The sequence below is a fragment of the Zootoca vivipara genome, chromosome Z1 (genome assembly GCF_965207765.1).
Source record: "Zootoca vivipara chromosome Z1, rZooViv2.hap1.1, whole genome shotgun sequence".
Taxonomy (NCBI): Eukaryota; Metazoa; Chordata; class Lepidosauria; order Squamata; family Lacertidae; genus Zootoca; species Zootoca vivipara.
Window position 1 is genome coordinate 51,300,613 of NC_142583.1, and position 27,574 is coordinate 51,328,186.

General features: G+C 41.5%; 2 protein-coding genes across 4 annotated transcripts in view; both read right to left on the reverse strand.

The window, feature by feature from the left end:
• Positions 1-18,338, reverse strand: part of MCUB (mitochondrial calcium uniporter dominant negative subunit beta) — a 62,881-nt gene extending 44,543 nt beyond the window's left edge. Inside the window, exon 1 of one of the 2 annotated variants that reach the window (XM_060278506.2) lies at positions 18,073-18,338. In XM_060278506.2, coding sequence (XP_060134489.1) covers positions 18,073-18,201 — 129 coding nt within the window. In that variant the 5' untranslated portion in view covers positions 18,202-18,338. Of the gene's footprint in view, positions 1-17,522; positions 17,953-18,072 lie in introns of those variants that run through there. The other variant, XM_088660451.1, reaches the window with a different exon arrangement.
• A 4,983-nt stretch (positions 18,339-23,321) lies between these two features.
• SEC24B (SEC24 homolog B, COPII component) overlaps positions 23,322-27,574 on the reverse strand; it is a 39,659-nt gene continuing 35,406 nt past the window's right edge. For both annotated transcript variants that reach the window (XM_035113439.3, XM_035113440.3), the window contains 2 exons: positions 26,629-26,732; positions 23,322-24,690 (listed from right to left, as the gene is read on the reverse strand). In XM_035113439.3, the coding sequence (XP_034969330.2) occupies positions 24,576-24,690; positions 26,629-26,732 (219 nt within the window). In that variant the 3' untranslated portion in view covers positions 23,322-24,575. The remainder of the gene's footprint in view (positions 24,691-26,628; positions 26,733-27,574) is intronic.

A 27,574-nucleotide genomic window follows, 5' to 3' on the forward strand; every position in this document is an offset into this window, starting at 1 on the left:
GAGAAGCAAAGCTACAGGGAACCAGGCAGAGGGCCTTCTTGGTAGTGGCACCCACCCTGTGGAATGCCCTCCCACCAGAGGTCAAAGAGAACAACAATAACCAGACCTTTGGAAGGCATCTCAAGGCAGCCCTGTTTAGGGAAGCTTTTAATGTTTGATGGATTTCTGTATTTTAATATTTTGTTGGAAGCCGCCCAGAGTGGCTGGGGGAATCCGGCCAGATGGGAGGGGTATAAATAATAAATTATTATTATTATTATTATTACCACTGTTGAAATAATTGAACTGGCTGCATGAACAGGGCCTCCAAATACCAGCACACTGGGAGGTTGCTTCCAAATGCTGTAGGAATCGTGCCTTTAGTGTGGCAGTGGAATTCCCTTCCATTAAACATTTTCATCATATTCCCAGTGCCTACTGAAGATCTTACTTTTAAGTGTGAAGATTCTTACCCCAGTCCATATGAGCATTAGATTTGGATTCTTATATGCAGTTTTTATTGCTGATGTTTTTATCATTAAATTACATCAGGGAAGAGATTAATAAATGAAATAAATAAGGAAAGGACCAACAAATGACAGAAATTATAGAGAGTGAGACCAAGTTAGTCCCATCGGAAATAAAAGGTGAGGAAAAGGTTGCAGATTTTAGGTAAATGTTGCAGGGAAAATACAGGACATGTTGACAGGCTGTGACTGACGACTGACATTTTTTCGCATGCACTTAAGGCACTATATTGCACTTTCTCCTTACCTAGACATATTGTAATGTGTATTTTGACCTTGAGGGGAGTATTTTTGGAAGCACAAAACCTCATACGCAGGGTCCTTAAACCTTTTTTTGCACCTTACACCTGAAGGTCAATACTCAAAAGGCAAATTAAAAGAATCCCAGGGAAGTGGTTGGGGTGGTTTTTACACACACACACACACACACACACACACACCCTCAAGGGTCACTAAATGAAAGTGAGCTACTACCTTTTTCAAAAATATTTTTCTACCTCATCAAAATTTCAAGCTGCAAGCTCATTAGCAAGAAAGCAAAATTTCATTTTTGCACTTTCAGTTGCTCTTTTGGGTATGTATACATGCCGCAGCAAAGATCCACTTGAGCACCCAGAACACAAGTCTTAGAGCCCAATCAGTGTAGAAATACCATCCCTGTAGAGACATCAACTACTCCTATTGGTTAGGTCTAGGCATTTTTACATGTATAAATGTTTGTGTTTTTAAGAGGCCAGTTATTATTTTCAAGCTAACATCAGGCTTTTTCTATCTAAAGATTAATGACAATAATTTATTTGTTGAAATAATCCTACATCAAGAATGGAAAATGAGCTGATGGTTCACAAAAAAATATGCTTAGCATCCATGTTATGCCATAAATCAGACACTCTCAAACTTGCCACAAGCCTGGATACCTCAATTGAGTAGAACATGATGGTGATACTGCCAAGGTTGCAAGTTTGATCCCCATTTGGGACAGCTGCATAATCCTGCTTTGCAGGGGGTTAGACGAGATGATCCTCAGGGTTCCTTCCAACTCTATAATTCTATGATCTATGAAAGCATTACTATGTGATTCAGCTTTCCATTGATACACAACCTAAAACAGCCCCCCCCCCAAACTCGGCCCTTCAGCTGTTTTGGGACTACAATTCCCATCATCCTTGACCACTGGTCCTGTTATCTAGGGACCATGGGAGTTGTAGTTCCAAAACAGCTGGAGGGCCGAATTTGGGGGTGCCTGACCTAGAACAAGCATGCTTGATTGATTGACTAGCTACATATTGAGATTTGAAGCATTTAACTATGAGGAAGATATGGGAAGCAGGCCCTACCTCCAGCAGGGTCATGCCTGGGATATGGACCCCCTCAAAATGAAGGTCAACTTAGGTGCCCCCCCATCCCAGGCTGCTGTTGAAAGCTTTACGGCCTATTTGCACCTCACTTGGCTTCGGGACAGAGACTTCCTCTTAAACCCCATTAACAGGCAATCTGAGATTGGGGTGATGCGCTAATTTACCCTGAACTGGACTAGGATTCCACCAAACGCCTTATCCACCAAATGTTGTTATGATTTCTATGAGGAAGGTAAAACTTCCAAATGGGCCAAAATGGTTTGCAAGCAAATTCCTTCCCGGTCCCGAATACAGCAACCATTTTTTCAACCACAGCAAGGTCATCATACAAGGTGCATAAGGAAACAAAGCAAGGTTATCGCACAAGATGCAAAGAAACAGCATTTTAGGGATGGGCGGGTGGGTTGATCTTTTGCCAGCTGCGCTACTGAACTCATGCACAGCTGGCTATTATCCTCTGATGGCAGACCAGAGTGAAGACTTCTGCACTCCAGTCCGCTGTCAAAGACATTAACTAAGAATAGGTTAATAGGAAGAGGGGTTGTATTATTTCATATCCTAAGTCACTCAGAGTCTTTTCAGCGGAGAGGTGAGTACAAATGCATAAAATAAACACAGATGTTTATACACAGGACAGAAATCCTTCAACACTAACCCTTATTTAGCCAAGCAAGATGAATAGCCGAAGTCTATCTCAAGAAAGAGACAGGATAGTTTCTTTTTCATTGAAAACATTTTCAATAACGAGGCATCAACAAAGCTATCAAGCAGGTGAAAACTATCTCTGTACCCTAAATTGCAGTGTACCTACCCTCCCATTTGCTACTTGAGCAACATCATGCCACTTGTATGCAGCATGTGAGAAAGGGCAATGAAAATGGCCCCAATGTGGGGAGAGTTCAATTCTAGCCATGCGAAGATAGCTTTTGCATTACTAAAAGAAAGAAAGTGGACAGCACAATAAGAGAGACTACAGCAATGACACCATTACCAGACAAAGAAGTGAAAAAGTCAATTGCCTTCTCAGAAGTGACAACCAGTATTGAACTCTGCCCCTTTATCCTTCAAAGCCACAGGAGAGCTTTTCACATTCCTCTCACAAAGTATGTGGTACACTGGAGCCGACTCCCAATGGATCAAAGAAGCAGTGTATAGATTGCAAAGGTTAGCAATTTCTAACAGGCAGACTTGCCAACTTACTTTCACTCCTCTCTGTGAACATTGGTGAACATAATACAGTGCCCTTATTTGACTAAGGAGGGTTAGCTTTGCTGGTTCTGTAGTTAATGTGAAAAACTAAAGAAAGCATCACCTATACAAGTGTTAATATTGCTTGTGCTATATATTGGAAACATATATTGGAAACAGGCAGAAATACAAAATGAAAACCAGTGAATGTGAAAGAGATTTCAGCAGCAGAAGATATTTCTTCTTTTTTAATAATAAGGAGAATCTTTAAGACTTCACAGAAAGTGACCCCTGACTTTTTAATTCTTTGTTATGGTAGCCACCAAAATCTGTCTGGAATAGGCTCTTTTTAGGGTTGGCGCTATGGACCTATATCATTTTGCAACAAAAAGGAAGGTTTCCCCAGCTCCCTCCTCACCTAAAAAATAAGCACTTAAATTTATTCAACTACAATAAACGGTTCAACTTTTTGGTAGCATTTGGTAGCACAGCTGAATTTCTATGATCTAATGGTGGAAAAGGAACCAAAACAAGCATGGTGGCCACCTTACTTTTAGTTTAGTTATTTGTTCAACTCTTCCCACAACCAAAGGAAGTACCAAAGTGACACACAAAAAGATACAGGAATACAAGTGATAATTAACACAGTACAAATAAACTACTGTAAATATGTTCATCCTTCAAAACAAAAATATCCACTTTCACCCAACATCAAAAGCAGAAACTATAACCCAACCATTATTGTTATCCAAATGCTTGGCAAGTCTTCACTGGGCACTGAGAAGATATTGGTGTCAGGTGCAACACCCAAACATTTCTTTGAGGGGGCCTCAGCTGCCAATCTCAGACAGAGAGCCCTTGAGATATTGGGGTCTCAAGCTGTGTAAAGCTTTAAAAGGTCAAAACCCACACTCTGAACTGGGTTTGGAAACCAACTGGCAGTCAGTGCTGACAGAACTAGAGCTGTATGTTCAGATCACCTGGTCCTAGTCAATAATCTGGCCACAAAATTCTGCATGAGCTGCAGCTTTCAAACTATCTTCAAAGGCAGCACAGCATAAACTGGGCAGTAATCTGACCTAGAGGTTACCAGAGCACAGACCTTGCCTTGGAGTGCAATCACACTTACTTGAAAGTAAGTCCCCACTGAGTTCAATCACACTTCAATGCAAACTGTGCCCAATGAAGTAGGCACATGATTGCAGCTTTTGTACCCACCACTCTATAGAGCAGGCACATCCAACAGGTAGCTGGTAGATCACTGGATGTCTGCGGTAGATCACTGGTAGATCTGTGGCTTCCCCCAAAGAAGCTCAACAACTTTGACTCTCCTAAAAAAGCTCAACAACTTTGACCTGAACCCCTAAAAATGGGTTTCCCTCCCTAAAGCTCAACAACTTGAACCCCCCAAATTGGGGTAGATCACTGCCTGTTTTTACCTCTGTGAGTAGATCGCCGTCTCTTGGGAGTTGGCCACTCCTGCTATAGAGCACAGAACACCGACATAGGGTCTCCTCCAGATACGGTTGGACTACAGTTCTCATAACCCCTGATCACTGACCAAGCTGGTTGGAAACAATGGTAGTTAGGAGTCCAACAACATTTGGAGGGCACCATGCAGGCTATGTATGCTCTAGAACAGGGTTTCCAAAACTTGGGTCTCCAGTTGTTTTTAGACTACAATTCCCATCATCCCTGACCATTGGTCCTGCTACTTATGGGTGATGGCAGTTTTAGTCCAACAACAACCAGAGACCCAAATTTGGGAAATCCTGCTGTAGAGGAACCTGTGACCCTTCAAATGTTGTTGGACTCCAGTTCCCATAAACCACAGCCAGCTTGGCCAATGGTCAGAGATGACGGCAGTTACAGTTCAACAACATCTGGAAAGCTGACGGTTTCCCATCCCTCTTCAAGACTCTGGCAACCCTCAAATATATGAAACTGTTTTCAGTCCAACTAGTGTCTATTCTGACGGGCACTGGATCTCCAGGGTCTCAAGCACGAGGTCTTTACCACCAGCTGCTACCTGATCCTTGTAGCTAAAGAAGCCAAGACATGAACTTGGGTTCTTCAGCATGCAATCCATCAAGGGAACATAGTTTTCAGTGCATTCATTCCCTTGTTACATGACAGCTGCCTCTCCTGTAAAGATGTAAAGATAATTTCACACCACCATTCTTTCAAAGAAAAAACACAACCACATTTCCATTTCAGTAAGGATTTGCATGCAAACTGTTCAGAAAAACACACACTTTCTCTCCCCCCCCCCGCAAAAAAGGCCATTTAAATTTCTAGAGGGTGGATGCTTTAAGAAACTAATTCCTCTTCCGCTATGCTTTTGTCTATTCTGTCTATTTAAGTCTTTTGATAGCTTTTCATTTCCCAGTATTTTACATTAAGTAGAACTGTTGATTGCAGGACTTGAAAAGCTCGTTCTCTTCCCTCCCTCCCCCCCCCCGGATTTCTTTTGAAAACCTGACTTTCTAATTAAAGGCGCGTTACTGAAGCCTAATCTCCCAGGTGCCAGTTTTATATAAAAACAGTTTGCTGGGTTTAGCTTGCATGCTGTGTCTGCAGTGGGCTATTTCCTTTTTTCTGGATAGGGAAGGTTAGATCCAGGGCCACTTTGCAGGTTACAACATGAATGAGGAAAAGTCTACACAGCTGTCAGAAGACTTCTGAAGCTTCCCTACAGATCTCAAAGATTACACAGTATTTGCAAATACTGCATAATATATAAAGATCTAATTGAAGAAAAACAGCAGGGTGCCTATAAGCCTGTAGCCAAAGTTTTTACTGAATTTTTCATACAAAAAGTTTGAAATTCAAGCCTGAGGTGGTAGTTCAATGGCGACCAGAGATTCTTGTAACCACATCTGTGACACTTAAAGCAACTCACCCAATCACTGCTTGAGCTGCAACCATCACCACAAAAATACTTGAGTCAGCACATTATAATTAATATATGCTAAGAGAAGTAAATAGAATCAAGGAGATTGTTAATAAAAAGTAGAGAACATTTATTGCCAAAAATATATTTTCTGCCTTATAATGTCAAGCTTGAGCAGGTGAAAAAGTAAAAGATTTAAGTGGGCGAAAGTTATAGGAATTGCCACCTCTATGGAGACAAAAAATGGGCAAAATGTTTGTTTGTACTGAAATAAACTTCTTGCTCCCCAAGATAAAGCATGGTTTTGAAATACTCTGACTAGCTTCATCTTTTTACTATATCAATTGCCGATAGCCTTATGCCTGGCATGGCTGAGGAATTCTAAGAAACAAAACAAAACAAACAAATAAATGCAGTTTTGAAAAGTTCAGTCTGCCATTTTGATTCAAAATGCTGTTCAACTGTATCCAAATAACAAATGAAAAACTCCTCATTGGTGTTAGGAACCATCATATAAAATGTGGTTATCTTAAGAATTAGGTTATCTTAAGAAAAATCATAGTAACAACTCATGTTGCCAAAATGACACCATCCATGCACAACCCAAAGTTTACAGAAATGTGGGGAAAAATATTTATGGGAGAAAGAAATGGGAAAACCCAAAACAGTTTATTGAGGCCTATGCACACCTAGTAGCTAAATAATGCTAAGTTTCGATAGGGAGGATGGCATACAGAACACTGGAGAATACTGGCTGGAACCACAAAGAGAACCAACTACTCCACACTGAAACATTTTGTTGCAGGAGCAAGTTATAACAGAGATCATTTTCAGCAGAATTGTTGCTCCAAAAGCCCAATTTCAGAAAGGGTTGAGATAGGAGCTCTAACTCCGTAATTAAACCTTCTGAATAAGCTTATACTTTTAATCTGAAAGTAGCAACTATAACCCAACCCCTTGGTCAAACAAAATACTACAATGGCAGTATGCCACTCTCAATTCCATTATGTCACATTGGCAGTGAACCAAAATCGAAAGCAAGAGAATGGATGTTGTTGTTACAAGTGCTGAGGCAGGCAAGTTCCTTGTAATAGGGATGAGAGGATCTGCCTGGCTTTTCTCCAGCCTCTGCAATGCAATATTCACAAAACAGATGACAACCTTGGACCAAAAATGCCTTGCCTTTTATTGGCCTTCTATGCACTCTCTCACTCTCTCTTTTTAAACTGGCATTTAAAGATCCAAGAAGCTCTACTTGTGCACATCAACTAGAGCTTATTCACATGATGTTTTCTGACTTAAACAAGATTTTTTTTTTGCTATGAAGTGTTCTTGTGGGAGGGGGAGGAATCTCAAATAAAATAAAATGGCAGATTATAATAATCTTGGATCAAAACCTTAGAACACACTCATTTTGTAGGACGTATTAACCTACCTTTCGTGTGGATGCATGGGATGTTTGTAAGATATGCTACTACTGGAATTTGGGGGGGGGGAAGCACCTCATGACAAATTTACTCGAGGAGAAGGCACATCTAAATTCTCTCCCCCACTCATCATAACAGAAGACTGGTTACTAGTGTCTGATGGGACTTCTTTGTGCATCTACTACTACCCACTAAATCCCTTGGAGAGAAGAGAATCTTTCCGCTGGGGGGTAACAGGCTGTTCTAAATGCACCTAAGTGAGGTGTATAACCAAAAGCGCAAGTCCAGACCGCAACTTCGACACAGCTGAGGAAGGAATTATTAAACATCGCTTCTTCATCTGCTGCAGTTTCATGGCCCTAGTGCTCTCTCTTGATAAGAAAAAAAGCACATAGATCACTATGGGCTACATTTGTGTAGGCTGACCCTAGTTTTTTGCCAGTTCTATGGCATAAAGCTAAGGCATAAAGTCAAGGAGATGTAAGTGAATTCCAAGAAATTCAAAATGCTCTCTTCACAGTCTCTGATCTAACTATATCACACTCAGGCCTGCCTGCCTACTGTGTAGCAGGCAAAATCACCAAGGAAATTAACCTCATGAGACAAAGGCACATAAATAAGATGCCAGCTGTACAGATGCGAGATATATTTGGAAAGCTCTTCTCCAAGGCTAAGGAATGATTCATTACAGCTGCTGCTGATGTACTGGGGGATGGCAGGATCTATTATAAAGCTTTTAAGTAGGTTAAGAAAGTGTCCCTTTCTGTGCTATACACCAACTGAAGATATCACCTGAGAGGAAACATTCCAACTGCATTGTTGAATCTATGTCATCCACAGCACCTCTAGGCAGGGAAAGTGTCAAGAACAATAGCAGTCTGTTGGCAACGACAGACAAGAGTAATTTGCAAAACCAAACTTGCACTTATGCTGGGGCTTTAGCTACAGGATCAGAAATCAGAACATTTGGATGAGACATCTAAATGGTTTTGCTCTGCCTGCCTGCATCTCTCTGTACTCTCTCATAGCAAGCAGCAAGTAACAATCATGCCTTGATTTAAATCTTGTTCAAAGAAGTTGTGGTGCTATTTTACGTTGCTGGTTGGAAGGTTTCCAATATCATAGAGGTTGAAAAAAAAACCTAAATCCTAAATCTGATACAGGGACCTAGAAAATATTCACTTGTTCCTTCAGCAGTGGAACAGACTCTTTCATAGACCTGTCCCAGCCACAGGCCTGGCACAATGACACCACAGTACATGGTAAATTGAAGGTGGAAAAAATTACCAGTTCTCCCTTCATTTGTAATACCTTGTGTTCTGTTAATATAAAAAAGACCAAACTTTAATAGCCTTGAACCGGGATACCTTCAAAACCACATTTTCCTAACTCAGATTTGGCTAATCCGTGGCACTCTGTATGCTATTGGAATACAATTCCCAACATCCCTGATCAGTGAGAACCCCTGGAGGGTCACAGATTAACCACCCCTATCCTAAAACAATACTGCTTACGCGCAAAGGTAAGCTTCATAGGCCCTACTCTCCATCACCACTGGGATTCAACAGGCAGACAGGTATGAATTATGTGGCCTTTTTGGTAGTGACACTGAAACTTTAGAATACCTTTCCTGAGATGAGTCTTAGTCCTTTTCTTCCTGCACTGAAACTGGGTATGAACATCCAACACGCATTTAAATAATTCTGTGACCTGCTGCTTTCATGTTTATGTGTGTTTTCATTGCTTAATGGAATGTGTTTGAACAATTCATTTGTGTAAATAACGGGGCATAAATTATATATAATTTATTTTTTATAACGAGGGCATTAAGTCTGGGTTTTTGTTTTTTGTTTAATGCCGATCATTTGTGAAGGATGCAGGTTGCCGTGCAATCATAAATATAACTGTGGATCTCCATTTTAATATCAGTCCTAAAAATGTTATTTCTGGATTGATGCACTGATTTTTTGAATATAATTGTTATTAAATTTTCACTTTAAACAATAAACAACAATTTCCAACACACGCCTACAAATCTCATTCCCTACCATTTATTTTAACCCACATGAGATCTCTATCTCAAGCATTCTACCCAAATAGACTTTGAAAGACCATTTTGTTGTCACAAATAAAGGCTTTATCAGTGACAAGAGTTTCACAGAAATCACTTACAGAACAGCATAGTTGTGCTAAAACCAGTTTTGTCATGCTGATAGTAAACCCACTTAAGAAGTTTATACAGCCAGCTTTAAAGCTGCCAACTACAAAGGGTAAAACTATGGGAAAATATTAAGTGTGGTAACAGGCTATATAAAATACACTGTATATTAGACTGCTCCTATAAAATCACTCTGAAGAATCAATACTGTACTACGAACTGGATACGTGTACACAGATGGGTTTATTCCAAAAGCAGAATGCGTCGGGAAACAACTTAAAATCGGATAAAGAGTCTCAGCTTTCTCTTGCTAAGGTCAGTGGGCAATTCTCAGTTACTAGAGGGTTATAAATAAGTAAAAGAATATTTGAGCGCAAGGCAAAGAGAGAAGAACCAATTTCAGCTACAACGTTAGCCACTAATGGCTGGTGCATATAGCTCTGTTTATTGTGGTAAGTAAACTGGTACCCAGCCTCCAAATGTATGCTACATATTCATGGAGAATAAAGTTATAAAGTCACAATAGATATATTGACTATGTGTAAGAAACAGAATGCCTCCACATCATGAGTGTGAGAAGGATATTGCAGGCTTCCTAAAAGTGTGTTTGGGCACTGGGGAAACCAAAGGATGGAATAGACCTAGGATAGTTCAGTTGGTAGAGCCTGAGACTCTTAATATCAGGGTTGTGTGTTCAAGTCCCACATTGGGCAAATGATTTCTGCATAGCAGGGGATTAGACTAGATGATGATGATGATAATAATAATAATAATAATAATAATAATAATAATAATAATAATAATTTATTATTTATACCCCGCCCATCTGGCTGGGTTTCCCCAGCCACTCTGGGTGGCTTCCAACCGAATATTAAAAACAATACAGCATCAAACATAAAAACCTTCCCTAAACAGGGCTGCCTTCAGTTGTCTTTTAAAAGTAAAACAGTTGCTTATTGCCTTGACCTCTGCTGGGAGGGCGTTCCACATGGAAGGCGCCACTACTGAGAAGGACCTCTACCTGGTTCCCTGTAACCTCACTTCTCGCAGCGAGGTAACCGCCAGAAGGCCCTCAGCGCTGGACCTCAGATGACCTGCTTGATTCCTTCCAACTCTAAATTTCTATGATTCTAGGTGGGCCTCTGAGCATCTTTTCTTCTTACATTATTTTCCCTGGAATTCCTCCTCCTTTAAGCAATGCACCCCTTTATTATTTTTAAACAGGCCTTTTGGCTTTTAACTAATAGTTAAATGTTCTGCATTGTTTTCAGCTATCACTGTTCTAATAATGTTTTACAGTGCTTGCCTTCATATTAAATGGCTGTTGCATCATTTATATGGGATATTATTTATATGCTATATCAATAAAACTTTGTTACACACACACACACAGGAAGAGCTCTGCTGGATCAGTTAAAAAAAGTAAAAGACCCCTGGACGGTTAAGTCCAGTCAAAGGCAACTATGGGGTTGTGGCACTCATCTAACTTTCAGGCTGAAGGAGCCAGTGTTTGTCCACGGACAGCTTTCCGGGTCATGTGGCCAGCATGACTAAACTGCTTTGGGCGCAGTAGAACACCGTGATGGAAGCCAGAGCGCACGGAAATGCCGTTTACTTCCCCGCCACAGCGGTACCCATTTATCTACTTGCACTGGTGTGCTTTCAAACTGCTAGGTTGGCAGAAGCTGGGATAGAGCAATGGGAGCTCACCCTGTTACGCAGATTCAAACCTGCGACCTTCCGATCAGCAAGCCCAAGAGGCTAAGTGGTTTAGACCACAGCGCCCCCCCACCCCCCTTTATCCTGCTGGATTAGGATAAAGGTCCATCTCAGTCAGTATTTTATTTTTACAGTGGCCAACCAGAGGCCTATGGGATGCCCAATGTTTTAAGACTGGTTTCTGTTTCAGTATGATGCAAGCACTCTTAGGAGGGTTAGCCCATAAAGGAGACATATAGATATTTATATACATAAAGCTGGCATCAGCACTATTAATTACAGGTATGCTTAACCAGGATCTCCTTTAAATGCAAAATGTGAAACCATAGTTTGGAGTGAGTTTCAGTCCAGATTTTGAAGAAAATTCTATGTAGTCTCGATCTGAGAGAGAGAGAGAGAGAGAGAGAGTCAGAGAGAGAAGGTTGATTGCTCCAGAAAGCAGACAGATTGAGGATATTGAATGAGAATTTTAAAGGCTGGCTCCCAAGTTTGCCGCAAGGAACTGGCATTACTGTATGTTATCATAGCAGGTAAAGGTAAAGGGACCCCTGACCATTAGGTCCAGTCGTGACCGACTCTGGGGTTGCGCGCTCATCTCGCATTATTGGCCGAGGGAGCCAGCGTATAGCTTCCAGGTCATGTGGCCAGCATGACAAAGCCGCTTCTGGCAAACCAGAGTAGCACATGGAAACGCCGTTTACCTTCCCGCTGTAGCGGTTCCTATTTATCTACTTGCATTTTGACGTGCTTTCGAACTGCTAGGTTGGCAGGAGCTGGGACCAAGCAACGGGAGCTCACCCCGTCACAGGGATTCGAACCGCTGACCTTCTGATCAGCAAGCCCTAGACTCAGTGGTTTAACCACAGCGCCACCTGGGTCCCTCTATCATAGCAGGTAGGGAAGTGTAAACTTCAGCTGAAAGAATGTGTGATGTAGCTTGAAAATACAATGTTGCTGTCAGATATACTGGATGTCTGGTACAATCTCTCAAACCTCTTTGCTAATGATTTGTAGAATTTTGGAAGTAGAAACATGAAGCATGTCTTGGGTATGTTATATTAAGTCTCTATCTTGAATCTTTCACTTTGATCCCCGAGTGTCAGGTTCTTAAAACCTGCAAAAATCACTCAACACACCTTTCTCCCTTCAATTGAATGTGGAAGAAAAGGGTTAAAGCCAAGGGCCGCCCATTGTCAAGATTCTGAGCACAACCACAGTTATTTGTTTGTTTGTTTATTTGTTTGTTTTCTTTTTTAAAAAAAACCCTTAGAAGTAGAAATGTGATCTCTCACTGTGCAGCATTTGTGTTATATTGCCTTTCAATTCAAAACCTTTTATTCCAAAATATATGTTTAGACAACACTGATATAAAAACAAAGACTTAAGCAACCTTTCACAGATGCTCATTTCCTTGCAGCTTTATACTTATTTCTTCACTTCAGTAATACTGTTGTCACTTGTGCCTATCTTCTGGTGCTGTTGTTTTTACTGCTCTGTCTCAAGACCTGGTTCACACATAACCCGGGTCATGGTTTGCTTAAGCTATGGTTTAACAAACCACGAGTTCACCCCAAATTATCCCACAGATGAACAAACAAGCCAAACAAGCCATAGCTTGTATCTGCAAAGTCTTTTTCATTTTTCACGCCTCATGTTTTTGAAGCTTAGCAACCACCCAACAGAATAGCTAAACAAATCATGACTAAGGAAGAGTCCTGGGTTTATTTGCAATGAAGGGCTTCAAACCTCCATATCAGGCATCCCCAAACTGTGGCCCTCCAGATGTTTTGGCCTACAACTCCCATGATCCCTAGCTAACAGGACCAGTGGTCAGGGATGATGGGAATTGTAGTCCAAAACATATAGAGAGCCAAAGTTTGGGGGTGCCTGCTCCAGATCGCTGTTTGTTAAAAACAAGTTGGATTCAATCAGCCCCAGCCAAGCATAGTCAATGGTCATGGGTAATGGGAGAACAACATATTACCATATTTTTCCGTCTATAAGACGAGATTTTTTACCCAATTTTTAGGTCTAAAAAGGTGGGTCGTCTTATCCACGGAATATAGCAATTAAATATATAAATAAATATGGAACTTGCTCTAGCAGTCGCAGCTCCTGGCAGTGTTGAGCCGCGGGGCCTTTGTCGTCTGCTTGTCTCCTCCCACTCTGCCCACCCTTCAGCTGGGAGGGAGGCTGTAGGCCAGGGGTCAGCAAACTTTTTCAGCAGGGGGCCGGTCCACTGTCCCTCAGACCTTGTGGGGGGGGGGACTATATTTTGAAAAAAAAAAATGAACGAATTCCTATGCCCCACAAATAACCCAGAGATGCATTTTAAATAAAAGGACACATTCTACTCTTGTAAAAACATGCTGATTTCCGGACCGTCCACGGGCCAGATTTAGAAGGTGATTGGGCCGCATCCGGCCCCCGGGCCTTAGTTTGGGGACCCCTGCTGTAGGCAGTCCGCTTTTGCCGTGCAATGTCTTCACATGGCTCCATTTGTATGCGGGCGACACAATGTTACACAGGAGGAGCACGGCGATTGAAATAATACCCCCCTGCGCCTTTAACATCAGTGAAACATTGCGCCTTGCGCTCCTCCTGTGTAACGTTGTGCCGCCCGCACACAAATGGAGCCGCGCGAAGATGCTGCGCAGAAAAAAACACATCACACACACAGCGTCCCCCATGCAGCCTCTGTCTGTAGGGTGGGCAGAGTAGGAGGAGGCAAGCAGAATGAGAATGCCCCGTGGGAAAGGCGCTGCTTCTCCAGTTGGCTGTGGCGATCGAAGATATCTCTTCCCTCCGCGTTTTTAAGTACAGTAGTTTGTAAGGATTAAATTGGAAGGATTTATAATAAAGGAAATGTGAGGAATTTATAGTAAGGGTTAAGTTGAAAAAAGAAAAAGAAAGGATGGTTAAGATTATGATTTATGAAACTGCTAAAGAAGCATTGAAATGAAAATCAGGTAGAGGGGACTCGGGGAAGTCCACACAACAATGGTTAGAGAAATAGATGGAAGTTAAGGATTTATTTGTGTTGTTTCTGTCTTGTATGTTGTGTTGTTGTTGTTATTTTGTTATCTTTTTTTTGTAAGTGTTGATACAAAATGAATAAAAATTATTTGGGGGGGGAGTAAGGATTAAGAGGAATGTTTGCAAGTGCACCAAGCAATTGCGTGTCAGGTTTCCTTTAGGAATCAGGCTGAATTGGTTGGGTAATTGACAATATCACGGTTCTTATAACTTGCTTTCTCGCTTCCTTGCTCTAGTTTTAAAATAAATTTGGATCCTCAAAATTCCTAGTTCCACATGGAGCTTTCCTGAGAGGGGCTGAAAGTAATAATGATTATGTAGGAGGAAAGTAATATAAATCTACCATTTTAGGCAAATGTGGGCCAGGGCAGATCCACAAAAGGGAAGAGTGTCTGATTGATTGCTTCATGAAGTGACTGATTCATGCAATACAATCCACTTGCACCTGATATTTCATTCTGTACTTCTTTCTTGTTCTGCCACATTTCCCCCATCTACCCAACATACACCTGGCTAACAGAAATAGCTGCAGAATCAGCATAGGCTATGCAATCTACATGGCACTGGGCAAACCATTTAAGCCAAACTTATCCCTTCCACCAAGCTGAGGGAGAGGGAGGATTATGCAATCAAAAATTTGCGCTGGATATCAAATTTAAGCAACTTTTTCCAAAGTAAGATTAAAAGGTTATACATAATTGTCAATTTATGCATGTGCTTTTGAGTATAATGCAAAATCACCGAGGGCAGTATCTAATGAAATGTTTTCATTATCACAAGGATTTCTACACAAAGGAATGCCTTCTCCCTCTTCTTTTCCCATGGCACCCCTGAATCTGCTCCAGATGATTGGAGGAACCCCCAGAACAGATTTAAGGGTGCACAAAGAGAAATGTTGGAGGAGTTCCACTGAACAGCCAATGTCAGAAGCACTTTGTTGAATATTAGATCTAGTACAGGTTGTTTTTCCAAATCCCATTTGCAACTCAGTAATAACACATTTAATGGTTCCAAATCTAGCATAATTAATAGTTTGAAAATGGATTTGCTGCAGACGTTTGGGTCAAATTAGAAAAGTGGATTGCTAACATTAACCATGACAGAGGATTAATGCTGTTGGTTATATTTTGCCATTACTGTTGGTTATATTTTGCCATTACTTACAATTGTAAGTTTTATCTTTCAATCACAGCATATAAAAAGCATTATTTTTCATGCATACAGTTTTTTATATATCCTATGGACATTGACACAGCCAATATTATGGACACAATTGCAAACCAAGCACATAATCTTCCCTATAGGAATACTACAGATCGTTTTCAAATAATCTGTCTTGCAAGACAATGAAGCAGATTTATAGTCATCCCAGAGGCCCTCAATATGGGAGGCAGCAATACAACCACTTGATGAAGAACTTTATTGTTTTAAAGATTTATACCCTGCACCGTCAAGGCCCCTTGGCATTCCCACAGCATATATTTAAGCAAGTGTCTCTGAATACAAATCTATGATAAGGTGTTTACTAGAAGCGATGCCAAATGATGCTCAAGCTTCCTTTTTCCAAGGGAGTAAAACCGTAGTTACTGGTAGCCTTGCCACATGGTACACATTAAGAAGTAAATGAATAGTTATGATTCACTTAACTATAACTGTACATTACACAAAATGAGATGGGGTGGAATGTTAGAACTGCTTGTCTACATTGCTACTGCGCTGTCCATCAAATATAAAGTGATTGTGTTACTGGGATATGTGCCCTAAAAGTTCCAGAAATTATGGTGATGAAGACAAGCGTTTTGCAGCATCTAAAAGCAGGCACTTGCAAATGACAGGTTTACCAAGCCCTATTGATTTATCAAGCGCATGTTTATTTGCAGGATTCATTTCTATGCAAATTTTCTGTTTTCCAAACAACATTGTCTTGGTGCCAGACTCAACCCCAAAAAGCGTGCAGCTGTGCTAAATCAAGTGTTATTTAAAACGCTTTCCATTGATGATTCATTACCCTTTCAGAACTAGGACAAGTTAAGAAGAAGAAAAGTGCTGGGGGGGGGGTCATGGCTTTCAACTCCGGATTTTGAAGACCTTCTTTGTTTTGCCTGTCACAGGGGAAGATTTTGCCTCCAAGCAACAAGAACCTGACTCCTATCATCACTGTTTTCCCTGAACAATGCAATAACTTCTGCCAAATGCATTTGTCTCAGATATGGCTAAAGGCTCCCAAAGAGAGAAATCCTTTGCTCCTGTATAAAGGTTTGGCAAGGAATGAAAAGCCACTATGGTAGCTGCACAGATATAAAAAAGCTGGTGGCTAAACATCTGTCAGCAAGTTTCGTGATTCACAAAACTCTTATCTTAAGTAAAGCCCACCAAGTATCAATTACCTATATATACCTTAGATTTCTATGCAATACTGGTGCTGGGGGCTGGGTAGCAAGCACTAACTTCCATACTAATTTAATACTGTATTATTTGTTGCACCAACACCTTTTTCTCATTCTCTCTCGAGACACAGACCACTAGGAAGCCTGTTCGACAACCTGTAATGTAAGGTATGAAAAATAGTGACAGGCAAGGTGAAAAGAATAAACTACCTACCACTGCTTCAGCTAGCTGAACTAATTGGTGTCTCCTATGGGACCATCCCCACAGGCTTCTTAATAATGAAACACAACTGTGCAGAAGACTGATTAACACTGAGCCTTCTAGGATTACAGAAGAGCACTCTTAGAAAACACTGGTAGGCTAACACTTTGCAGCCTCTCTTTAATGTTCACAGTCAAGGTAATAAGGTGGCCTTCCTCCGACATTTTGCAAGGTGCACATATGCCAACAAGGCAGGATAGGACTCTGGACACCATTAGTGCTTTAAAATGGTTTTAGTGAACGGGCGATTAATGAGTTATTAATACCTAAGGACTGAAATCCCACTGGTGACTCAGAGAAAAAACCCTGCAGCATGTACACATAGGCTCTCTTATTTACGACTGAGCATGCATGTAACCTTCCTCCAACAGTAGCAACATTCCCAGTTCACAGCACTCAAGTCTACAAAAAAAGAAGAAGGTACAGTACTGTATTTCCAAGACAGTTGCACCGAACGCAGCAGGACTTACTGCCATGTAAATACACCTTAGGATCAGAGTGTGAAAATCATGTGGAAGCTTACAGCATAGGTTAACAAGCATTCAAGTGTCTGGCTTCTTGCTTTTGCTCTAAATGGGGCTTGCTTACATATTCCCTCTTTTTGGAGTCGGCCTGGGGACCTCCTCCTCCTCTTGAGTTTGCACGCAGACGGATCTGATCAGCAAAAGGGATCCAAAGCAGTGACAGTAAACTTCGAGGACAGTAAACTTCGAGGACCCTTCCCTACCCCGCCACTCCACCCTATTAATGTAAGCGTCCTCCCCCGCCCCCAAGTCGGAAAACACGGTTACAGCCTGAAACTCAAGACGACAGAGACCAAGGCGGCGGAGGAGGAAGAGCGCGGCTCCTTCCTTCCCTCCATAGCCAGCTGCAACTTTATACTTCGCCGTCTTGCGGGCGTGTCCCCGCGGGCGGCCGAAGTTCCAGCAAGGCAGGAAGGCTGTGGAGCAACAGACGGCCAAAGCTGGGCAAGCGCCCGCCTCGCCCTGCCCTGCCCTGCCCTGCCTTGCCGAGGAAGGAACGGGTGGCGCGTGCGCTAATAAGTTTCTTTCCTCAGGCCTGAGCCAAGAAAGGAGGAGGAAGCAGCGAGCGACGGGGTCGCCGCCTGCGTCGGGGGCACGCCGTGTCCGCCACTCACCTGCAGCCGGTCCGCCGGGAGAAAGACGCCGCCTTTCCTTCTCAGAGGAGCGGCGAGGAGCCCCGGGGGCTGAGGCGCTCGCCACCTTCTCCTGCAGCCCCGGAGCAACTGCTTGGCGGCGGGGAGCATCTTCGCCACCTTGCCCTGCTTCTCCTCTCCCCGCTCCGGTCGAGCTGAGGGAGCAAGAAGCGGCTGCTGGGCGCGCGCGGAAGGCGAGGCGAGGCGCCTGCAGCACCCGAGGAGCCCGTTGTGCGAGTGAGCAGCTCTCCGAGCGAGCAGCAGAGGGCGGGCTTAAAGGGGAAGGCGTTTCTGCCGCTCGTCGGGCTCTCCCCGCCTCCCTCCCTCCCTCCCATTTGTTTTTGCCGACAAAAAGAAAAGAAAAGCAGCAGCAATAGCCAAAAAGCAGCTCGCAAACGAAAGCGCAAGAGCTGCAAAGTACTTTTCTGCCAATTGCCCTAACCGCGCGAGAGAGACGCGCCCTTTGCCAGCTATAATAGATTTTATTACTCTTAGGCACAAGATGGTATGGGAGAGCATGAAGCTCTTGGTCTCAGGGTCGTGCCTTCGAGCCCCATATGAGGCAAAAGGTTCTTGCATTGCAACTCCACAATTCTATGAAAACATCACAGTTCGAATATGATGGATTGCAAGCACAAACAAACAAACAAAATGCTGAGAGCGGAAACATTGCAAGTGACCCCTACACAACTATGAATGGTAGCGATAGTCAAACTCTCCACCCTCCAACAAGCGCAAATTTCACGCAGTTCTTCGTCAGTTAAGGATTTAATTGGTGATCATTGTGTTTAGGTGATAAGGCCATATCTCAGCCTCAGCTATGCAAAATAAATTAATCAAATGCTTGGGAAGAGAGGAGAGTCTCCCTCTGGCTCTGGAGAAATGTTAATACTGTATGGGCACCAGAGATCAAGGAATATAGGAATTTGCCGTATACCGAGCACGGCATTGGTCCATCTGGCTCAATATTATCTTCACTGACTGGCAGCCAGCTGCTCTCCCTGACCTAGAGATGTCAGGGATTGAAATTGGGACTTTGTGTCAACACTCAGCCATAGAGCTATGGCCAGGAGCTCTACAAAGTATGAGGACAAAGGACCCTGCCCCAATCGAAACAACTACTCGACAGAGGATAATAGAAGCCTGCCCCTTGAAGGGTTACCAATTCTCCAGCACCCCAATGTCTGCAACTCCAGATATGGATCTTGGTGATGTTACCAGGTTGCCCGTTCTGAACAGTCAACAGAACACACACATGGGTTGAGCCCGAGTGCATGGACCAGCCATAAAAGTGAGGTAGTTAGTGATGTGCAGGCTCACAGAAATGGGGGGAAAGTAGGAAAACAGACTTGGGGTGGGGGGAGCTGGGCAGAAGAGACACAAATTTCTTCAGAATTGTGATACTTTTAAAATGCATGCTTCCACTTATCTGTTCAGCAAGTTAGCAACACTGCAGCCAGGGGAATACACTAGCAGATGACTGCTAGTCTAGCATACCTGCACATTTAGAAGCCATCAAGGGGACAGTTCCCTGAGAATTATCCCCAAAACCTCATCCTGGAGCCATAATCTGACAACTGGCAACCCTATCTGCTAGGGTTGTACAAAGAGATACAAGATAAGGTAAGTGAAATGCTTCCAAAAACCGCTGTATGAATGCAAAATTTTGATTATTCTGTTTCTGCTAGTGAGTGATGGGTATGATGCAAAGCTCATGGGCACTGGAAATTTAATCTGCCACGATTCCAGATTCACCAGGCACAGAACAGTCTGGAACGTATGTCATATGTATAAACGCTAGACGCTTGCCTTGAAAACAAAAAAAGAAAAGCTACGATTGTCTGAACTAAAAACAACATTCTTCAATCCCTTCATATCACCACCACATACAATTTTTCTCATCTGTTCAATTCAAATTACAAATTAAAACAAACTCATCTGATTCTTGACAGACTTGTGCCTATTTTCTCAGTCTCGCTGCCAGACTTTGGGATCATTCTAACATAGAAAGCATTATCGTTGTGTTGCTTTTTCAACCAGCCAGAGGTTTTTGGAACATTAATAGCCCACACACTGTTTCATGACATTTCTCTTTCCAGAGCATGCTGAGTCCAGCTTGCACCAAAAGGCACATCACATGACTTGTGCACAAATTAACACAGGAAGTTAGGCAGCTGTGCTCTCCGCCCCTCCAACTTCTGCTTTGTCTGCCATCACTTCCAGCCAGCAGCCAGGATGTGATAAATTGTGGAGACAACACAGAAAACAGAAAATAAAGCATTCAAGACAGTTCAATACCTTACAATAAGCATTCCCTTCTTTTGTCACTGATTAACATCCAACACCACAACCTTAGTGATCAAAAACTATGGGTTGGATTCAGTGTACATACTGCATGGAGTGGGCCCATTGAAATCAATGGACATGACTAAGTTAGGGTCATCACTTTCAATGGGTCTACTCTTGAGTTAAGCTTAGTTGAATACAACCCTATAATAGCAGCTTTACTATACATTTTAAGCCAAAGTTTAACAATAGGTTGACTCTAATGGATTCAGTTGTTAAAAATAAACATTTAGCAACTTGTCTAAGCAATATACTTGAACCCACTTTGCCTGGGAATAATACCTACTGAACATATTGAGACATATGTAAGCATAAGATTGAGTTATTACGTAATAATCTATGGTTGAGAATTATTGAGAGCCTATTCTTTTGGGCCCATGAACACGTGAAACTTTGAAAAGGCAACACAAGCACAAAATAGGTTCCATGTCAGGTCAGGTAAAATTTTTATGCAGGTTCCTTTATCCCCATAATCAAAGCTTACTTGGGTGTCTTGACTTGTAGTCAAAAATTACAGATCTGACATTCCCAGCAGTCCATGGCATAAAAGCATCAATTTGTGGGGGAACCCCTTAAAAACAACATGCTGTTGTGCCATGACGGTTCTGTAAAGTGCCGAGTTCCTGCTATGTTGGTTCAGTCCATGTTATCTGTGTTTTGATGGTGGTTTGAGGAGGAATGCATGTAAAAAGAAGAAGAAGCCCATAATGGTTTGCTTCTCTCACGTTTGTGTGCATGCACATACCTTCTGTCAACCTGCACCCCCATCTCTTACTGTTCTGCCCCTCTCTGGTTTCTCTACTTCTCTGATACCAATCTGAATCTCATTCAACCTCACTTTCTAAGATTAACTGCATTGAAAACCAGACTACTGTACAGCTTCATTTCATTGCATAGTGTTTGCACTGCACTAAATCCATTGCTGAAATCGTATTGAGCCATTTAAAATAATAGTTCTTGCCAGAGAAGCAATAACGCTTATGGGTCCTGGCAGGAATTTCAGCATTTACAAAATGCCTGCCAAACTCACTCATGCAGTATCTCACAGTTGCTCTTTGTACAGAGACAGTATTAGCAGGTAATAATACTCACACAAGATTTAAGGATTACAAGAAGATTATGCACATGAAGTGCTCTGAACACTCAAAAACCTTATGCAAATACAAAAGCATAAACCTGAGACACTTTGGTGTTTGCAAACATCAAGGATCAAGCAGGTAGAAGACTGATTAAAACAAACAAACAGGGACATCGGTACTATATTTCAGAACAATCTGTCAGTTTCCCAACAATATAAAACACTCAGTGTGTCCTTTTTAGCTGGGTCAGCTTGTAGTAGACGTCAATCTACACAGCTGGGCTTCTCATGTGTTGTGCTTATCAGTCATCTAGAGTAGGGGTCAGCAAACTTTTTTAGCAGGGGGCTGGTCCACTGTCCCTCAGACCTTGTGGGGGGCCGGACTATAGTTTGAATCTTTATTTTTATTTTGAACGAATTCCTATGCTCCACAAATAAGCCAGAGATGCATTTTAAATAAAAGGACACATTCAACTCATGTAAAAACACCAGGCAGGCCCCACAAATAACCCAGAGATGCATTTTAAATAAAAGGACACATTCTACTCATGTAAAAACATGCTGATTCCCAGATCATCCGCGGGCCGGATTTAGAAGGCGATTGGGCCGCATCCGGCCCCCGGGCCTTAGTTTGGGAACCCTGATCTAGAGTATAAAATTAGTTTTGAGATGTGATCGAGGCTGTTCTTTGAGAACTTCAGAACTTTCCTGCAGCCTAACAAAAGTAATTTTAGAACTGGTGACCGTGTCTAAAGAAGCATTGCATGAGGGGAAGTAAGGCACCTACATACTCACAGGGAAGTCCCACTGAACTCACTTCTAGGTATACACACACAGCGTTGTGTTATAAAGGAACACAAAATCAGCCATGTTTCAGTTTATCTTTGGACACTTAATGGTTTTTTTTAAAGGAATTCTACTGATTTCTTCTAACAGTGTATGGCAAATTCCTATGTTCCCATCCTTCACCAATTTTCATCCTCTCTGCAGCCCCCTGAAAAGTTGCTCTGGCAGGTTGGGGAGCTCTTTGAAGGTGATGTTAAGGCTGTAGAGGGAAGGGGGGAATCGGCAAAAATCATGTCCTAACTTCCTCCTGTGCAAATATCTGCTAGAATCCCATCTGTGAACAGAAAAAGCTCTTCCATTCATTGAAGAACTCTGCATCTATTCCTAGATATTTCCCAAGCAACAGGCAACAAGAACCTTACTCAAAGCAAAAACATCTCCAAAAACATTTCAGCATTTTTTTTATACAAAATATAGAATAAAAGAGCTTTAAGTAGTGGTTTTACAGATCATTTACCATATATCATGGTTTTGAATGTTTTTGGCTTATCAGCACTAAGCTCCACAAGCAACATTTTATTTCAAATTAATTGTTTGTTAAGATCACACTAATACATCTGAAACATTTATGGCTCCATATGACATATATCATCAGCTGATTTCTTTATCAAAATAAATTTGGCTCATTTTATCCCCACCCCCCCTCAGGTCAAGTATGGGAAACACTAACTTTAAAATGTTAGGTGATGGCTTCTTGCTGCAATAAACATTCTTAGACTTAAATGTGCCATAAACAAAGTTGAACAAGCAGATGATTTTTCTTCTATGAAATCCTTTGGCATGCTTTTTCAAACTTAAGGAAAATGTAGCCACAAGTATTTATCCATAAAATAAAAAGGTGCAAAGATAAAATAACAACACAACTTTTGTTGCATACACAAATTGTGCACAGATGAAAAGTATACTGGGACACAGGCATATATTAATGAGTGCATTAGTGTATTTGTCATCTTTTTTTAAAAAAAATATATGCATTGCTTTGAAAAATTATAATGTCCCATTACCATTACATGAAAAATTAAAGAAAACCAAATTTGTGATGCAGCAGCTCAAACAGACATCTCTCTCCATATGTGCATAAGACCTCAAGTAAAAAATACACCAAGATAAATGTGTGTCTGTACTGGATTATGTGTTGAAGAAACTTCCAGCTTAAAGTGAAATATAAATTTTCTTTAATGTCTCATGGTGGCAAGAGAAAATAAAGGATCCAGAACCACAATTGTTGCAGAGTACATAAAGTAAACCGGTTAAAAGACACTATCAAATGCCAGGTAGTGTCACAAGCCAGCTATATCCTTTACACAATCCAAATTCAGCCATATTTCCACTTACCCTTTCCCCAGAATTCTATACAATAAAGTAGTAAACATTCTCTCTTTAATACAGCAAGCCAAATTCAGTATTAGTGTCTAAAATTTAGTAATCATGTAGATATAAAAACACATGATCAAGCAAAATACTTTTAATTAGCTGATCATAAATAAATCCACATAAAAGGATTAAATGGATTACAAAGTTGCATTTTTTTCTATGTGGATTCAGATTTAATATGCATTTAGTCATCTTTATTCTTTAACTGAGATAGTGATTTGTCATCAAATCACAAACACTGCAGCACGCTAACCAATTCATAGTCTGTAGTTACATTTTTACAACTTCTTTACAAATGTTAATACTTCTGTACACTATATATAGTTCATTTCTACAGTTCATGTATGCTGTATTGAAATTCTACAGTCTTCACAGAGAAAATGGTGAAGTCTTCAAATACGAATTTTCTCTCTTACAAATTCATATAAACAGCATGGAGCACTGCACTTTGGCATCTCTGCTGGAGATAATCTGGCTACCATAGTAAATATGAAGGGGGGGGAAGCTCTCCAATTTTAGATTTCATTAAGAAATACTATTCCACATCGCTATGTAAGTTCACCAGCTTGAAACAGAAGCACCATATCGTTGCACTATTGAAAACGCATACAAACCAACTTAAAAACATAGTACTAAAACTGCATCATAGCCATCATTTTTATACTGAAGCAAAACCGTAAAATTCCTTTGGAAATGTGTACTCTGTCCTCTTAGCTGAAAAGCTTTAGATATGGATGCTGAAGAACACATGTCTGTTTATCATTTCCAGTGTACTTCTTTCACAGCTGACATTTGTATAAGTCCAGAAATGTTTTTCTTTATTATTTCAGTTTCTTCCTTCTCACTTACAAATTTGTTGTTGAATGTGAAGCAAAAATTCATAGTAAGAGAATGCTGCCTCGGTTTTGTCTTCAACTAAATGTTGAAGAAAATCTGCCTTTGTAGGGCTTTCATCTCTGAAACAGAAAAAACAACAACCCACCTTGTATTTGTTTCTTCCAACATTTGTACATGACTTATGGCCCTTTAATTCACAATTCTAAGTGCTCATGTGGAGCATAGGGAACAGACAACAGCAACCGCTACCCAGTCTGGTGCAAAGCTGAATTCCTGGAAGGAATCAGCACAGCCAATACAATATTCCAAGTGTCATCCAGTCAGCTCTCAGTAGTAGAAGTCAGAAGAGCCAATTCTTTATTAGATTATGAGTCAGTAATATTGTAGTTACCTGCCAATCTGGCACTTAATACCAGCTGAATACAGAAGGGACAGCTGGCCAATCATTCTATATGCCCTATATTAGGGGTGAGACCAGACAGGGGTAAGAGCACAAAGATGTCTCAGCCCCCATTTCCATAAGCAAACTTCCCTACATGTAACACTGCACCTCATGTTTCTTGTTGTAGCTATTGGAATTGTAGAACAATCATCACCTCTATTTTTTGCTAAACACATGCTGTTCTTGTTAACTCTGAGAAACATGCCTAAATAGGTACCAAGTGTCAAGCCCAGATAAAAAGGAAGCCTTACCCACTCCACTCTCATCAAATGATTTTAGGCCAGGAATGAGGAACCTGTGGTCCTCCAGATATTGTTGAACTACAACTCTGAGTCCCTAAGGCTTGTATGCCTCCTTCTGAACAGCAACTGATGATTTCCTTCTATCGGTCCATGATAGAAAGTGTTCTCTCATACTGCATTACGGTGTGGTATGCTGGTTTGACAGCCATGGACAGAGTCCCTACAGAGGGTGGTGGAGACAGTACAGGGTATCGTGGGCTGTCCCGAGAGAGACCGTTGCCTCAGAAGAGCGAGGAACATTCTCAGGGATGACTCACACCCTGGCCAGCACCTTTTTAATCTCCTGCCCTCATGATAAGCCGCTTCAACAAGCTAAAGAATAGTTTCTACCCATGGGCCGTGAGGCTGCTGAATGGAAGATAGCAACACTGCAGCTGACGTTAGGGGTTGGTGGTAGTACAACAGCACACATAGTGACAAGGACTAAGAGATTGTGAGGGGAGGGGGGCTCGTTTAATCTCAGTGTAAACAAGTGGTACAGTGACAATAAAGTATTTCTGTTTCTATTCTGGCTACTCCTGCTGTCAAGCTGGTGCTAAACGTATTGCTCTGCCTTTCCTTGGGCCACATCAGCGAGGCTGAGGGGTGTGTGTGTGTGTTGTCATCTGGGCAGTTCAGGACCTCCATACATACAGCCCAGGCTTGCGCCCCAAAGAGGTTTCTTTGGTGATGCTAACGCAGCAAAAACAATGTGGGAAGGAGCAGGTTACGAGTTACTGGTCTATGTAGCTATAAGAGGCACTGTGTTCTCCAGCGGTTTGACCACCCCTGGAAGCGCACTCCATTCTCTCTCGAGATAGACGGATGCCAACAACTCCAACCATCCCTGGCTATTGGCTATGTGGGCTGGGACAGGTGGCCGAGCCGTGGAGTTGGAATCCAGCAACTTCTGGAGGGTTGCAGGTTCCCTATCCCTGTTTTACGAACTCTTTCTAGAAAAACCTCTTGATTTCCCCACTCCTGGCCCCAGCCAACACTAAGTATCAGTTCTCCATCCTTCTCTAAATCAAAATTATGACATTAGTATGCACTAATTAGTATCTGTGAGCACTTGGCAAGATTCATGTTTTTCTCCAATCAATAGAATATTAGATTGCTATGTGCATTTAAGCACACACACACACTGGATCAATAGAATCCAGTGGAGATACAATATTATTTTATAACAAGATATAATTAGCACAATATGTCTATTAAGCAGAAACAAAGAGCTGTTGTGTATTAAAATATTACTGCAGTCAGTCAAGAATCAATTTGCTAATAAAGTAAGTGAATACTTTATTACTTACTAAAGTAAGTAAGTGGATACTTACTTTATTATTTGAAGTACTGGGCTTAGAGATTTACTTTCCTTAAGCCAGGATATGAAGGACCTGGTTCGCTCTGAAGAAAGAGTATCTAATTCTGGAAGCTGTGTCTAGAATAATTCAAATATTATGTATTATCTTTAATTCACTAGCATGATTATGTTAAAGTTCAATTAAACACTAATGATATGTTGCATAATTCAGAAATTCAAATAACCTAAGAACAATTGAATTCTTTATTTATTCCATTATCTATTTTTATTCTGTATATTTATTTATATCCTGCCTCTCTCAAGGCAGACTAAAAGACTAGTAATACAAAATGAAACTAGGTAACTGTTTTGTGAGGAGAACTGGGAGCAGGGAATAAAATGTATTGCTTATACCTCATGTTTATAAATACTGAATTTGTAGAAGAAGATACATACAAGCCACTTTAAGGAACAACAGAAATGTTTAAATGGCTTTCCTTCAAGCAATGATGTGCTTCAGAAATAATCTGTTGCTACAAAAAGCTCCTTAAACAAACAAAAAATGTTATGGCATGATCCGCTGCTTATTGTGTAGGACAAATTTACATAGGTGCAAGGTATGCTCTAAACTGGGGAGTCCTCCAGAGCAGTGGTCCTCAACATTGGGCCTCCAGATGTTTTTGGCCTACAACTCCCATGATCCCAAGCTAACAGGACCAGTGGTCAGGGATGATGGGAATTGTAGTCTCAAAACATCTGGAGGCCCAAGGTTGAGGACCACTGCTCCAGAGGACAGAGGAAGGAACAGCCAGTGGACTGGCATACCCTGACCACCCCATATCAAAACACAACAAGACTCATGCCTTGAATCAGGGCTGGCCCCAAGACATTATGGTGCCTGAGGAAGCCAGTTTAAGGTTATCAATTCCAAAACAGAATATAGGGAAAGAAGCAAAACAATTCTATGCCCCACAGCTGGT